Source organism: Schistocerca nitens, chromosome 9 (assembly GCF_023898315.1).
Source record: "Schistocerca nitens isolate TAMUIC-IGC-003100 chromosome 9, iqSchNite1.1, whole genome shotgun sequence".
NCBI classification, from domain to species: Eukaryota; Metazoa; Arthropoda; class Insecta; order Orthoptera; family Acrididae; genus Schistocerca; species Schistocerca nitens.
This window is the reverse complement of record NC_064622.1, coordinates 245,920,658-245,935,745: the sequence shown is the minus strand read 5'-3', so window position 1 is coordinate 245,935,745 and position 15,088 is coordinate 245,920,658. Positions and strand designations below refer to the sequence as shown.

The 15,088-nt window shown below is 39.1% G+C and overlaps 1 protein-coding gene across 2 annotated transcripts in view; it reads right to left on the bottom strand.

Moving 5' to 3' along the window:
- Positions 1-15,088, bottom strand: part of LOC126203252 (rabankyrin-5) — a 621,526-nt gene that overhangs the window by 13,330 nt on the left and 593,108 nt on the right. For both annotated transcript variants that reach the window (XM_049937508.1, XM_049937507.1), the window contains exon 22: positions 5,848-5,946. In XM_049937508.1, coding sequence (XP_049793465.1) covers positions 5,848-5,946 — 99 coding nt within the window. The remainder of the gene's footprint in view (positions 1-5,847; positions 5,947-15,088) is intronic.

Below are 15,088 nucleotides of genomic sequence, written 5' to 3'. Positions count from 1 at the left end.
AGCAGCCAATGACATCATGCATGTTATGTTCAGCTGCATGTTGTGTCACTGTGTGGTCTACTTTGCCCTTCGCCACAATTTCAGCATTGGCCGTTCAACCTTGTGGACAGCTGGTTGGTAGTCATACCAATATAAGAAGCTGTGCAATGATTGCAGCAGAGCTGGTATATGAGAGCTCCTTTCACAGGTGGCCCAGCCTCTGATGGGGTAGGATAAGCATGTGACAGAACTGAAGTGGGATTTACTGGGTGGGGGGACTGTGCAGGTCTTGCATGTAGGTCTTCCACAAGGACATGACTCCTGTGGCAAGGGTTTCGGGTTTGGGTTGGAAGTGGCATAGCGATGGACTAGGATGTTGTGGAGGTTTGCTTGAACGATGGAACACCACTTTAGGAGGGGTGGGAAGGATCTTCAGTAGGATGTCCATAATTTCATGGCATGATGAAAGGTAATCAAAGCTCTGACTAAGGGCATGGTTTATTTGCTCCAGTCTAGAGGGATACGGGGTGATGAAGGTGGCACTCCTTTGTAGCAGGTTCTTTGGGATGGTATGAGGATAGGGGCTTTGTGGAGGAAATGGGATGGGAAATCTGTTTGCAGACAAAACCTGGGGGATAATGCCTATCTGTGAAGGCCCTGATGAGATCCTCAGTATAATGGGCAAGGGAGTTCTTGTCACTGCAGATAAGCAGTGGGATTTTTTGAGGTGGAAGTGATGGCAGCTGTTAGTGGTTGTTGGGTTTAACGTGGGATAGAGGTGTAGACGGAGCCATAAGAGAAGAGGAGTTGAAAGGCCAGGAAGGCGCCACATAGAGTTGAGGAAGACCAGGTGAAGTGGATGGGAGAGAAAGTGCTGAGGTTGTGAAGGAATGAGGACTGGGTGTGTTGGCCCTGAGTCCAGATCATGAAGATATCATCAATGAACCTGAAACAAACTGGGAGTTTGGAGTTTTGGGAGGCTAGAAAGGACTTCCCTAGAAAGCCCACAAACAGGATGGCAAAGGAGGATGGCATGTGCATGCCCATAGCTGTGCCGCACGGACTTTTTTGAATACCTTTCTTTCAAAGGTGAGTAGTATTAAGTTGTGATAAAGTTAGTACATTGTATGAGGAATGGAGTCTGAAAGACTTTGGGAAATGTAACACTGTAATAGCACTAAGGCCATGGGGATGAGGTGTGTGTTGGTGTACAATAAGTAGGTCAACAGTTACGGGTAGGGATTCAGGACGTAAGGGGCTGGGGACAGTGGAGACTCAGTGAAGTAAGTTGTTGATATCTTTGATATGGGAGGCTAGATTATGTCCAGTTAATTGGAGGCATTGGTCAACGAGGGCCGAAATTCTTCCAGTGGGGGCACAATAAATAGCTACAATGGGTCATCGAGGATCATTGGGTTTGTGGATTTTTGGGGACCATGTAGAAGTTGGGTGTGCAGTGTTTCAGAGGTGAGGAGGAAAATGGATTCAGGGAAGAACCTAAGGCTTTAATTACAGAATTGGAGGCTATGTGGGACTTCTAGGATAGTACCACTATGGCAAATTTCATACATGGAGGAGACACATAACTGACAGAGGCTTTCTGCTAGGTATGCAATTCTTAACAACAGAGGTGAACTTTCATCTGCAGGTAGGATAATTAGATAAGGATTTGTTTTGAGGTTTTGTATAGCTGTCCTTTCTTCTGCTGAAAGGTTGGTACTCCGGGGAAGGGACCTGGAGAAGGATAGTGAGGCCAAATTGGAGGTATGGAATTCCTGGAAAGTGACACAGGATGGATGGGTGGGTCGGAAGGGGGGGGGGGTGATGATGTTTGGTTGGATGGTGATATGAACTGGGAGATGCATGGTTCAATGTTGGCATTATGTTTGCTTTGGTTGGAGGGAATGATGCCAAAGAAGCATTTCCACTGCAAAGATCAGGAGAAGGAGAATAGATCTTTGACAAGTCCAACGTGGTTAAATTTGGTGTAGTGCTAAAGATGAAGCCTTTGGATAGAACTAACATCTGTGGGGCTGATGATTTTAGTGGAAAGGTTAACAACAGCATTACAGGAATGTTTCAGCTTTATTTGGTGGAGTGTGGATAGGGAGTTTTGGGGGATGTGGCAAGTTTGAAATGTCAGCTAGACAAGGTTTGGGTACTATTACAGGCTGATGAGGAGGAACACTATGGATAGGATAGAGGATAAATACTAGTGCCCTGAGGTGGATGTCAGCAGGTTAGGTAACTTATGAAGGTGGTGTCTGGAATGCTCCTCCTGCACCTGGAGAGTAATGAATTCAATTTCAAAGATATGATGTTTGAAGCAGGGATTGCATGGTAGCAGTATCTTGAGGAGGAAACAGAGGTGGCTCTGGGATGCCTGTGCCATGGAGCTGTGTTTTTGCTGTACCAGGTTTGTGAGGGCCAGGCACTGGCAAAATCTGAAAAGGTGAAGGTCATTGTGAAGGAGGGATCGGATCCAGAGAATGGAATTTTTATGATTCGGCTGATTGGGGGGAGGGGGGGAGCGGGGTCCATGTAATAGGAAGCATTTACACCTACATGACAAGTCATGGGATACCTGCTAATATCATGTCAGGCCCCCTTTTGCCTGGCATAGTGCAGTAATGTGACATGGCATGGTTTCAACAAGTCATTGGAAGTCCTCTGCAGAAATACTGAGACATGCTGCCTCTAAAGCCATCGATAATTGCAAAAGTGTTGCCAATACACTATACTGTGCGTGAACTGACCTCTTGATTGTGTCCCATAAATGTTTGATGAGAGTCACGTCAGATCTTCTGGGAAGCCAAATCATTCACTCAAATTGTCCAGAATGTTGTTCAAATCAATAACGAACACAATTGTGATACGGTGACAGGGTGCATTGTCATCCATAAAAATTCAGTTGTTTGGGAACATGAAGCCCATGAATGGCTGCAACTGGTCTCCAAATAGCTGAACATAACCACTTCCAGTGAACAAGTGGTTCAGTTGGACCACAGGACCACTACATTCCATGTGAACACAGCCCACACTATTATGGTGCCACCACTAGCTTGCATAGTGCCTTGTTGGCAACTTGGGTCCGTAGCTTTGTGGGGTCTGCAGCACACTTGAACCCTACCATCAACTTTTACCAATGGGAAACAGAACTCACCTGGCCATGCCATGGTTTCCCAGTCAGCTAGGGTACAACCGATAAGATCACGAGCTCGGGAGTGGTGCTACAAATTTCATCATAAATTAACACCTGCTATTAATGACAAATACCATGAAAGAGTCAATGTGTTCAATGTATGTGTAAGAATTCCTATGTTCCTGAAGGGGCTACTGCAAAATATTTGGTTATAAATTTCTCACAATAATCTTTCTATCTACCTCAGTAGAATAAGCACTTTGTTTCACAGGAGGTGCAGGAAAGTGTGCTAGAAATTCTTTCTAAAGGCCAACACAGAGTGAGAGATTTCTACGGGTAAAATGGCCAGAACTGAGCTTCCTGGTTGAGTCATCCACAGGCTGGTGTCCCCTACATTTACTGTTTATCTGGAAGAACTTCACACTTGGAGCCTCATTCAGTGTATGCCCACTGGTCTCTATTTCTGGTACCTGTAAGTCATTCCGATAATACGAGTTTCTATAATATGACTTTCTGTACGAACAGAGTTAAGCTACTGTCCGTGAACCAATTGTAAGTCTGTTCCATTATTCTCCCAACTATGTCTGTTATGTATGTGTTTGGACCCTCTACTATAGTTACTTCATTAAGAAACATTACAGTTTTTTTAGAGTCCACCAATTCCACAGGTAAATGATGTATGTAGACCAAGAACAGAAGTTGGCAAAGCATCAAACTTCGTGGCTCACCACATTTAGTTTTCTCCCATCATGAATTTAATCTTATTGCTATTGTATCATTCGCTAATATGAGCCCATTCTGTTGTTAAGGTATGACTATCCATGCAAGGAGAAGGCAATTAATGCCATATCATTTTTGTTTCCCTGGCAGAATATTGTGTTGTATACAGGGTGTTACAAAAAGGTACGGCCAAACTTTCAGGAAACATTCGTCACACGCAAAGAAAGAAAATATGTTATGTGGACATATGTCCGGAAACGCTTACTTTCCATGTTAGAGCTCATTTTATTACTTCTCTTCAAATCACATTAATCATGGAATGGAAACACACAGCAACAGAACGTACCAGCGTGACTTCAAACACTTTGTTACAGGAAATGTTCAAAATGTCCTCCGTACATGCATCCACCCTCCGTCACATGGAATCCCTGATGCACTGTTGCAGCCCTGGAGAATGGCGTATTGTATCACAGCTGTCCACAATACGAGCACGAAGAGTCTCTATATTTGGTACCGGAGTTGCGTAGACAAGAGCTTTCAAATGCCCCCATAAATGAAAGTCAAGAGGGTTGAGGTCAGGAGAGCGTGGAGGCCATGGAATTGGTCCGCCTCTACCAATTCATCAGTCAGCGAATCTGTTGTTGAGAAGCATACGAACACTTCAACTGAAATGTGCAGGAGCTCCATCGTGCATGAACCACATGTTGTGTCATACTTGTAAAGGCACATGTTCTAGCAGCACAGGTAGAGTATCCCGTATGAAATCATGATAACGTGCTCCATTGAGCGTAGGTGGAAGAACATGGGGCCCAATCAAGACATCACCAACAATGCCTGCCCAAACATTCACAGAAAATCTGTGTTGATGTTGTGATCGCACAATTGCGTGCGGATTCTCGTCAGCCCACACATGTTGATTGTGAAAATTTACAATTTGATCACGCTGGAATGAAGCCTCATCCGTAAAGAGAACATTTGTACTGAAATGAGGATTGACACATTGTTGGATGAACCATTCGCAGAAGCGTACCCGTGGAGGCCAATCAGCTGCTGATAGTGCCGGCAGACGCTGTACATGGTAAGGAAAGAACTGGTTCTCCCATAGCACTCTCCATACAGTGAAGTGGTCAACGTTACCTTGTACAGCAGCAACTTCTCTGACGCTGACATTAGGGTTATCATCAACTGCACAAAGAATTGCCTCGTCCATTGCAGGTGTCCTTGTCGTTCTAGGTCTTCCCCAGTCACGAGTCATAGGCTGGAATGTTCCGTGCTCCCTAAGACGCCGATCAATTGCTTTGAACGTCTTTCTGTCGGGACACCTTCGTTCTGGAAATCTGTCTCGATACAAACGTACCGCGCCACGGCTATTGCCCCGTGCTAATCCATACATCAAATGGGCATCTGCCAACTCCGCATTTGTAAACATTGCACTGACTGCAAAACCACGTTTGTGATGAACACTAACCTGTTGATGCTACGTACTGATGTGCTTGATGCTAGTACTGTAGAGCAATGAGTCGCATGTCAACACAAGCACCGATGTCAACATTACCTTCCTTCAATTGGGCCAACTGGCGGTGAATAGAGGAAGTACAGTACATACTGACGAAACTAAAATGAGTTCTAACATGGAAATTAAGCGATTCCGGACACATGTCCACATAACATATTTTCTTTATTTGTGTGTGAGGAATGTTTCCTAAAAGTTTGGCCGTACCTTTTTGTAACACCCTGTATAAACAAGAACCGTGAGAAGATCACATTTGAGTGTATGAAATCAAATATTGCCTTCACAGAGAAACATTTATGGAATCCAGGGACAGCAGGCATTAAAAGGTTAGCCCATGGCATGTTTTTGTGTGCAAGCATGCTACAGAATAACACATGTTCTGTTCACTATTGTAGCTAAAAGATAAATTATAATTTTGGATAAATTTGCTAGTCAATTCTAATGCATCATAAATAGGTTACCAATCCACTTTAACTTTGGAATTGTTACTTACCAGTGATGTTTATGAACACTCACTCCAAATTTAATTCCACACTCCAAGCAAATATCACCTTCTGTAAAATGTGGCTCCCGGGATAAATTATCCAGCAAACTGCAAAAATAATTCATTTTTGCAATCTTTTTTATATAAAATCATTGTTGTAATCTTTTTTAGATAAAATCATATTTGAACAAATTAATCAGAGAATAGGATGACACTTTGAACAGTGTCACACTATTTATTGGCATGGATTAATTAATGTGTGGCACAACTACAAGAGTGACGGCAGAAACCAATAATGTCAAATTACCTTCTTGTGATCTAATGAGAATAAGAATGTGTCAATCTTTAAGTCACAGTACTACTTCTAGAGAGATTGTGTCAATCATTATTGGAAACCTGTGTGTATCTGTTAATATTCATTCATCCAGTAATTGTGTTTTGTACATTATATTAAGAACAACAACCTTCTGGGAAGTGGACCAAGTCAAGATGTGCATTATCGAAAGACAATGAAACCACAGAAACTTGGTTTACTTGTAATACCATGCACAGATTGCAACTTACATTGGTTAGTACTAGTTGTGCTTACTGTAAACTAATAAATTAAAAGGAAAGCCATTAGTCTGAAAAGCTGCTAGTTTACTAGTTAGTTAAACAGCTTCTGTTTATGTTCCATTGGTATCTCGATATTTACTTGATTACACTAATATTTTCAAAGATAATGATTACTTTAAGAACAGAGGTTTGTTTACAATAACTCTGTTGTTTTCAAGTATTTATATAATTAATACATTTCCTTGGCATGAAACTAAAAGAACACACACACACACACACACACACGCGCACGCACGCACGCACACACACACACACACACACACACACACACATTCATTCATTCCATGAAAAGAATGAATACAAAAGAAAATTAAAGTTTTAATAAATATCTAGTCAACAATTTGTTAGATGAGATATGTTACTCATTCTGAATAAAACAGGGAAAAGAATCTGTTATAGCCTTATACTGGCTGTCTCGGGTGTTTCAAAGGAATGTACAATGTAGTATGTAGTTTATTCATCTCATAACGTACAGTTACAAATGAAAGATTTTTGGACTGAAGATCCGTCAAATTACTTTAGGAAAATAAGGGTGTAACAATTAACATATTTAAGCAGGCATTTCTGAATACAATTTATACAATATGTTAACAATTTATTATACAATACACAATCTTTACTGCTTCTTTTCATTTCAAATTGCCTAACTGTCCTGAATGAATTCTTCAATTGTATAATAACATTTTTCCACTAGTGTATTAAATAGCAATATTTTTAATGGGTCAAATTCCATATTTAACAGATTTGTGATATTTAATTTATTGTAAATTTTTAATCCCTTATACAATGGTGTTTGAGTGTAAAGTTTTAAATTGTGAGAGATAAGTTTGAAACTGTGACTGTGACGAGTAATGTAATTGTGGTTGAAATGAAAATTGTCAATCGAGTTTTGATTTTTATCTTCTTCTTCGGTTATCAACCCACAGGTTGGTTGGCAGCAGCACGCCATTCCGTTCTTTTGTCAACTTTCTTCTTCATATCTGCATAGGTCTGGCACCCGATGTCATTTATTACTTGTTGAATGTAGCTTAATCTAGGTCGTCCTCGGCGAGTTCTTCCTTCAATGATTCCTTCTAATATTCTCTTAATGAAATTGTTATGCCGTAAAATGTGACCTATGAAGGTTATTCTTCTTTTCTGTATATTTCGCCAAAGAGATCTGTTTTCTTTCACTCTTCTGAGGACATCTTCGTTTGTAGCCTTGTCTCGCCAGCTGATTTTTTCCATTCTCCGGTAGCACCACATTTCGAATGCCTCTAATCTTCTCTTTTCTTCTTTTCCACTAGTCCAAGTTTCACATCCGTAAAGGGCTGTACTCCACACATAGGTTTTCATGACTCTCTTTCTTACGTCTAAACTAACATTTCTACTCGTCAGTAAGTTTCTTTTTCCATTGAATGCTATTTTGGCAAGTTGTATTCTGTTTTTAATGTCACTTTTGCTCCTTCCATCTGCTGTTATTTTGCTACCTAAGTAGTTAAATTCTGTAACCTGCCCTAGTTTCTCTCCCTTTATTGTTATTCGTATGGGTTCATTGTAGTTCAGGGCGCCACTCACCATCACTTTAGTCTTTTTCTTATTTATTTTCATTCCATACTGTTCTTTTAAGGTGTTTTCCATTTCATTGAGTGCGGCTTCTAAATCTTCTTTCCTTTCTGTAATTATGGCGATATCATCTGCATATCGCAACATATCTATTTTCATTCCGTTAAGTTTTATTCCTACTTCAATATTCTCTCTTATTTTATCTATTGCTTCTTGGATATATGCGTTGAAAATTACTGGAGATAGTGGGCATCCCTGTCTCACTCCTTTCCTTATTCTTGCTGTTTCTTCTTTGTTTTCCTTCTTAACTAAGGCTGTTTCATTTTGGTATATTTTAAAGATTATCCTTCTATCATTATATTTCAGACCAGCCTTCTTCAGAATTCTAAACATTTCTGGCCATACAACATTGTCAAATGCCTTTTCGAGGTCTACGAAGGCTATAAATACTTGTTTGTTTTTGGAAATTTGTTTCTCAATTATTAGTCTTAAAGATAAGATTGCTTCCCTCGTCCCTACACCGCTTCTAAAACCGAATTGGTCTTCACTTAGAGTGCTATTCAATTGGTTTTCAACTCTTTTCAAAATTATTCTTATTAGAATTTTTGATGCGTGTGAAAGAAGACTGAGTGTTCGATGGTTTTCACAGTCCATAGTAGATGCTTTCTTAGGTATGGGGAATATGATGCATTTCTGATAGTCTTCAGGAACTTCACCTGTTTTGTATATTTTCTGTATGAGTTGCAGTAATGTAGCTTTCATTTTGTCTCCTGATTTCTTAATTAGTTCAGAAGGTATATCATCAACACCTGCCGCTTTCTTATCTGGTAATTCTTTTAGTGCTTTTTCAAATTCATCTTTCAGAATTGTGTCCCCTAGTTCTTCTTTCTCTACTTCTTCGCTTAATTCTATCATATTATCTGTTAGAGGGTCTCCTTGATATAGCTCTTCAATGTATTCTTGCCATCTCTTCAGCGTGTCATATCCAAATAGTACCTTGCCCTCTTTGTTCTTTATAGTTCCTGAAGATTTTACTTTCCGTTTAGCAAAGTTTTGTTTTATTGTTCTGTAGGCCAAGTCAGTTTTTCCTTTAACCATGTTTTCCTCCACCTCTTTACAAATGCTGTTGAGGTAATTTTCTTTTGCTTTCCTAGATTCTCTGTTTATTTGGTTTCTAAGCTTTCTATATTTGTTTTCGCTTTGCTCGTCAGAGGCATTTTTGTATAGTCTTCTTTCTTCCATTAGACAAATTATTTCAGGTGTTATCCACTCTTTCCTGTTTACAGGTTTGGCTTTCCCAATAAATTCTTCTGCTGCTTTATGTATGCCTTCTTTGATTTGTTTCCACTCCTCGTTAGTACTCCCGGGAATAATGTTTGATGCCATCTCATCAGTTTTCCGTGCATAAGGGATCACTAGTTCTTCAGACTTTAGGTTATCTCTGTTCCATACTTTGTTCGTTTTTCTCTCTAATCGCTTGAGTTTGAGTAAGCATTTCATCATTACAGGGTTGTGATCACTATTAATATCCGCAGACGGGTAGCTTCTGCAATCCTTGATTTGGTTTTTAAAACGCGATTTTACTAATATATAGTCGATTTGGTGTCTTCTAGTATCTCCTGGGGCTTTCCACGTGTACCTTCTTCTTTTATGGTGGTTGAAAAGGGAGTTCGCTATGACCAACTTGTTTTTGGCACAAAATTCAATTAGCCGGCTTCCTCTTTCGTTCCTATCTCCTAGACCATATTTCCCTACAATTCCGTCAACTTTCTCTTCTCCAACACTAGCATTCCAATCTCCCATTATAATTAAGTTCTCTTCACCTTTAACATAATTTATAACTTTGTTGATGTCTTCATACACTGTTTCTATTACATCGTCTTCTTCTGCCGATGTCGGCATATAGACTTGTACTATTACCGTGTTCTTTGGTTTGGTTCCAATTTTGACTAGTATTATCCTAGAGTTAAATTGCACATATCCTGTGACTAGATTCCCGAGTTTTCCTTTTAGAATTATTCCAACTCCACCGATTCCAGTTGTTCCTTGGTTAGTACCTGTATGAATGATACGATAATTTCCTGATCTGAAGTCTCCTGGTTCAGGCCATCGCATCTCAGATATTCCTATTATGTCTGTTCCCATTCTGTCCATCTCTAGTTTGAGGTTCTCTAATTTCCCGCATTGGAGGAGTGTTCTTACATTCCATGATTTTTATATATGAAAATAAAAGTTTCTTAGATGTACAGAGAAGGATTAGATAGTATTTTTAAATTAGATAGTATTTTTAATTTTTTAAATAATGGATGACATGATGTTCCTTTTTTGGACCACACACATTTTTTATGATTCTCTTTAGAAGTGTAAATAACTTTGGACTGTTGTAGAATTTCCCCAGAAAATTATTCCGTATCGAATTATAGTTTCAAAGTAGGTGTGGTAGACTATCTTCTTGGTGTCCATAAGGGTGGAACCAGATAAGACATTCATCCCATAAGCTAGGCTGTTGAGTTTGTTTGCTAAGAAGTCTACATGTGCCTTCCAATTTAAATTTTTGTCAAGATTTAGACCGAGAAATTTTACATAACTTGCTTCAGTCATTTCCTAATCACTGTGCACAATTTTTATGGGAGATGCTGATGATGTTTTAGCACTGAACTGCATAAATTGTGTTTTTGTGACATTGAGTTTTAATCCATTTTGCTGAAACCACAATTCTATGTTTCCCATTATATTTTCCACAGTATCATGAATTTGTTCTAAATTGTCATTTTCAATTAAAACCGAGGTGTAATCTGCGAATAAAATGGAGTGAACACCAACACCTAAAGGTAAATCATTTATGTACAGCAGAAAAAGATAAGGCCCTTAAAATTGAGCCCTGCGGGACCCCTTTACAAATCTTTTTCCAGTCTGAGAATGATTTTTTCCATTCAATTTAGAACAACTCTCTTTTCTTTCAGACAAATAAGGTTTGAACCACTGCAATGCCCTGTCCACGATCTCATCTCTCTCTAACTTGTGTAGAAGTAGTAAGTGATTGACCGAGTCAAAAGCTTTGGTCAAATCACAAAACACACCTGTGACTTTTTTACCCTTGTGTAAAGCAGAGCTTATCTTGTCAGTGAATTCCCTGATAGCATTTATTGTATTTTTCCCCTTTTCAAATCCTAACTGAATTTTAACTATAATATTGTTTTCTATAAGAGAGTTTTCAAGATGTTTTGCAACAATCCTTTCTTTTCAATTTTATTTTTCTGATGTGTAGATGTGTAAGTTTGCTGGCAAAACAGAAGAGACAGTTGCAATCAAAGTTGAGAAACAATTGCATGAAGAACAGTCTGGCTTCAGGGGGGCAAAGGTATGAGTGATGCAACTGAACTGTTACAGATGATTGAGGAAACATTCCTAGAAAGAGATAGCAATGTTTGTACAGCCTTAACAAATATTTTGTTTTTCATCATAAGCAATACGTATTTTTCCCCTTTAATGGAATTTTATGTGCCTGTACAACCCAGCAGTCCTAAATTAGTAATGGTTTACTGGTATGACATAACACTTTCTTCAATCAGCAAAAGTAACCGTGAATAAAATGTAGCTCAGTGAACAACAGTAATAGGAGCAGAGACTATACAGAGCCTATAAATACACTTTTCAACAAGGACAACAAAACACAGTGACTTAGCAGTGATGCTGTATTGCAGTAGCATGGAAGACCACATGGCATGGACCAGAACAGGCCCAGGACAAGAATGGCAAGTTAAGTAAGTAGTAACATAATAAACAGATGTCCAAGAGAGAAAATATCATTAAGTCGAATGTTCCGTTCCATTAGCCCAATTTAGCCTAATTTTGGACATCTATCAAATAGGGGCAGAAAATTCCATTTTATAAAACATTTTGCTTGTGATGAAAAACAAATTATCTTTTCAATTGACAATAATATCGCATGAAACATTCGATGAACAGTACTTGTGGTTGTGCACGCTGTGAAAAGGAAATCGCAGAAAGCTACCCCACAAAGAATAAGTGGGGTTTTGTACTTGGAATAAACTGCATTTAACTTTTGTTGACTTAATCACAGAGCTACCTGTCCAGAACACACAAAGAAAGGGCTCTGGGGAACATTCGTAAATCTTTTACACAATTTGGATTTTTTCTTTGAACAGTAACAACTATTGTGTTAGTCTGAAAAACTGTGAACAGAAAACAGCAGAAGAAACAATTGGTCTTAAAGAGAAAAAGATTGTCAAACTATGAGTAACAGAAATGTTGGAGAAGCTAGAAGAAAATATAAAAAAAAACACCACACAAAAGAAGGAAGGAAAAGATATACAGTTCTAAAGAACTCCAAAAGCAATCTGTTAGACCTAGAGCAGAATGGCCAAAGCAGAAACTGGAAAGAAAAGGGAGGTACAATTTAATGTCTTGGGGAATAAATAATTTGGACAGAACGAATGGGAGAGCGAACATTATGTGAATGATAAAAGATGAGAATAATAATAATAATAATAATAATATATGAATAATAATAATTATTATTATTGCAGAAAATTAAGGAATAATGAATGAATGGAAGAAGTAACTGGAAGAATTATATAATGCAAGAGGTCATCTAGATATTTTGGTCACAAGGGTGAAAAAGAATTATTTTAAGAGGACAAAGAATTTCCAGTTTCTACGGAGAAAGTGAAATGCCATTAGAAAAATAAAGGTGGGACAAGGAATAATGGACATATCTAAGGAGTGCACATACGCATGTATCTAATCGCAGACATACCCACTTCAACACATACTTTCATACTGCAAACCATTCACTTAAGTGACATTGTTCAGGAATAAGTATGATTAGTGAGCAATTTTTGTACTCACACTTTAACTGAAATCAGCATTTTATAAAATAAATTCTGTAACTACTCATTTTACTATGGTTTAAAGCTCCTCTTTATGTTCTTCCATGTTTGCGATTTAAAAACTGGGTTGTTTTGGAAATCAGTCTTGTTGTTGTTGTTGTTGTTGTTGTGGTCTTCCGTCCTGAGACTGGTTTGAGGCAGCTCTCCATGCTACTCTATCCTGTGCAAGCTTCTTCATCTCCCAGTACCTACTGCAACCTACATCCTTCTGAATCTGCTTAGTGTATTCATCTCTTGGTCTCCCTCTACGATTCTTACCCTCCACGCTGCCCTCCAATGCTAAATTTGTGATCCCTTGATGCCTCAAAACATGTCCTACCAACCGATCCCTTCTTCTAGTCAAGTTGTGCCACAAACTTCTCTTCTCCCCAATCCTATTCAATACCTCCTCATTAGTTACGTGATCTACCCACCTTATCTTCAGCAGTCTTCTGTAGCACCACATTTCGAAAGCTTCTATTCTCTTCTTGTCCAAACTGGTTATCGTCCATGTTTCACTTCCATACATGGCTACATTCCATACAAATACCTTCAGAAACGACTTCCTGACACTTAAATCTCTATTCGATGTTAACAAATTTCTCTTCTTCAGAAACGATTTCCTTGCCATTGCCAGTCTACATTTTATATCCTCTCTACTTCGACAATCATCAGTTATTTTACTCCCTAAATAGCAAAACTCCTTTACTACTTTAAGTGTCTCATTTCCTAATCTAATCCCCTCAGCATCACCCGATTTAATTTGACTACATTCCATTATCCTTGTTTTGCTTTTGTTGATGTTCATCTTATATCCTCCTTTCAAGACACTGTCCATTCTGTTCAACTGCTCTTCCAAGTCCTTTGCTGTCTCTGACAGAATTACAATGTCATCGGCGAACCTCAAAGTTTTTACTTCTTCTCCATGAATTTTAATACCTACTCCAAATTTTTCTTTTGTTTCCTTTACTGCTTGCTCAATATACAGATTGAATACCATCGGGGAGAGGCTACAACCCTGTCTCACTCCTTTCCCAACCACTGCTTACCTTTCATGCCCCTCGACTCTTATAACTGCCATCTGGTTTCTGTACAAATTGTAAAATACCCTTCCCCCCCGGCATTTTACCCCTGCCACCTTCAGAATTTGAAAGAGAGTATTCCAGTTAACATTGTCAAAAGCTTTCTCTAAGTCTACAAATGCTAGAAACGTAGATTTGCCTTTTCTTAATCTTTCTTCTAAGATAAGTCGTAAGGTTAGTATTGCCTGACGTGTTCCAACATTTCAACGGAATCCAAACTGATCTTCCCCAAGGTCCGCTTCTACCAGTTTTTCCATTCGTCTGTAAAGAATTCGCGTTAGTATTTTGCAGCTGTGACTTATTAAATTGATAGTTCGGTAATTTTCACATCTGTCAACACCTGCTTTCTTTGGTATTGGAATTATTGTATTCTTCTTGAAGTCTGTGGGTATTCTCATACATCTTGCTCAGCAGATGGTAGAGTTTTGTCATGACTGGCTCTCCCAAGGCCATCAGTAGTTCTAATGGAATGTTGTCTACTCCCGGGGCCTTGTTTCGACTCAGGTCTTTCAGTGCTCTGTCAAACTCTTCACGCAGTATCTTATCTCCCATTTCATCTTCATCTACATCCTCTTCCATTTCCATAATATTGTCCTCAAGTACATCGCCCTTGTATAAACCCTCTATATACTCCTTCCACCTTTCTGCCTTCCATTCTTTGCTTAGAACTGGGTTGCCATCTGAGCTCTTGATATTCATACAAGTGGTTCTCTTCTCTCCAAAGGTCTCTTTAATTTTCCTGTAGGCAGTATCTATCTTACCCCTAGTGAGACAAGTCTCTACATCCTTACATTTGTCCTCTAGCCATCCCCGCTTAGCCATTTTGCACTTTCTGTCGATCTCATTTTTGAGACGTTTGTATTCCCTTTTGCCTGCTTCATTTACTGCATTTTTATATTTTCTCCTTTCATCAATTAAATTCAGTATTTCTTCTGTTACCCAAGGATTTCTGTTAGCCCTCGTCTTTTTACCTACTTGATCCTCTGCTGCCTTCACTACTTCATCCCTCAGAGCTACCCATTCTTCTTCTACTGTATTTCTTTCCCCCATTCCTGTCAATTGTTCCCTTATGCTCTCCCTGAAACTCTCTACAACCTCTGGTTCTTTCAGTTTATC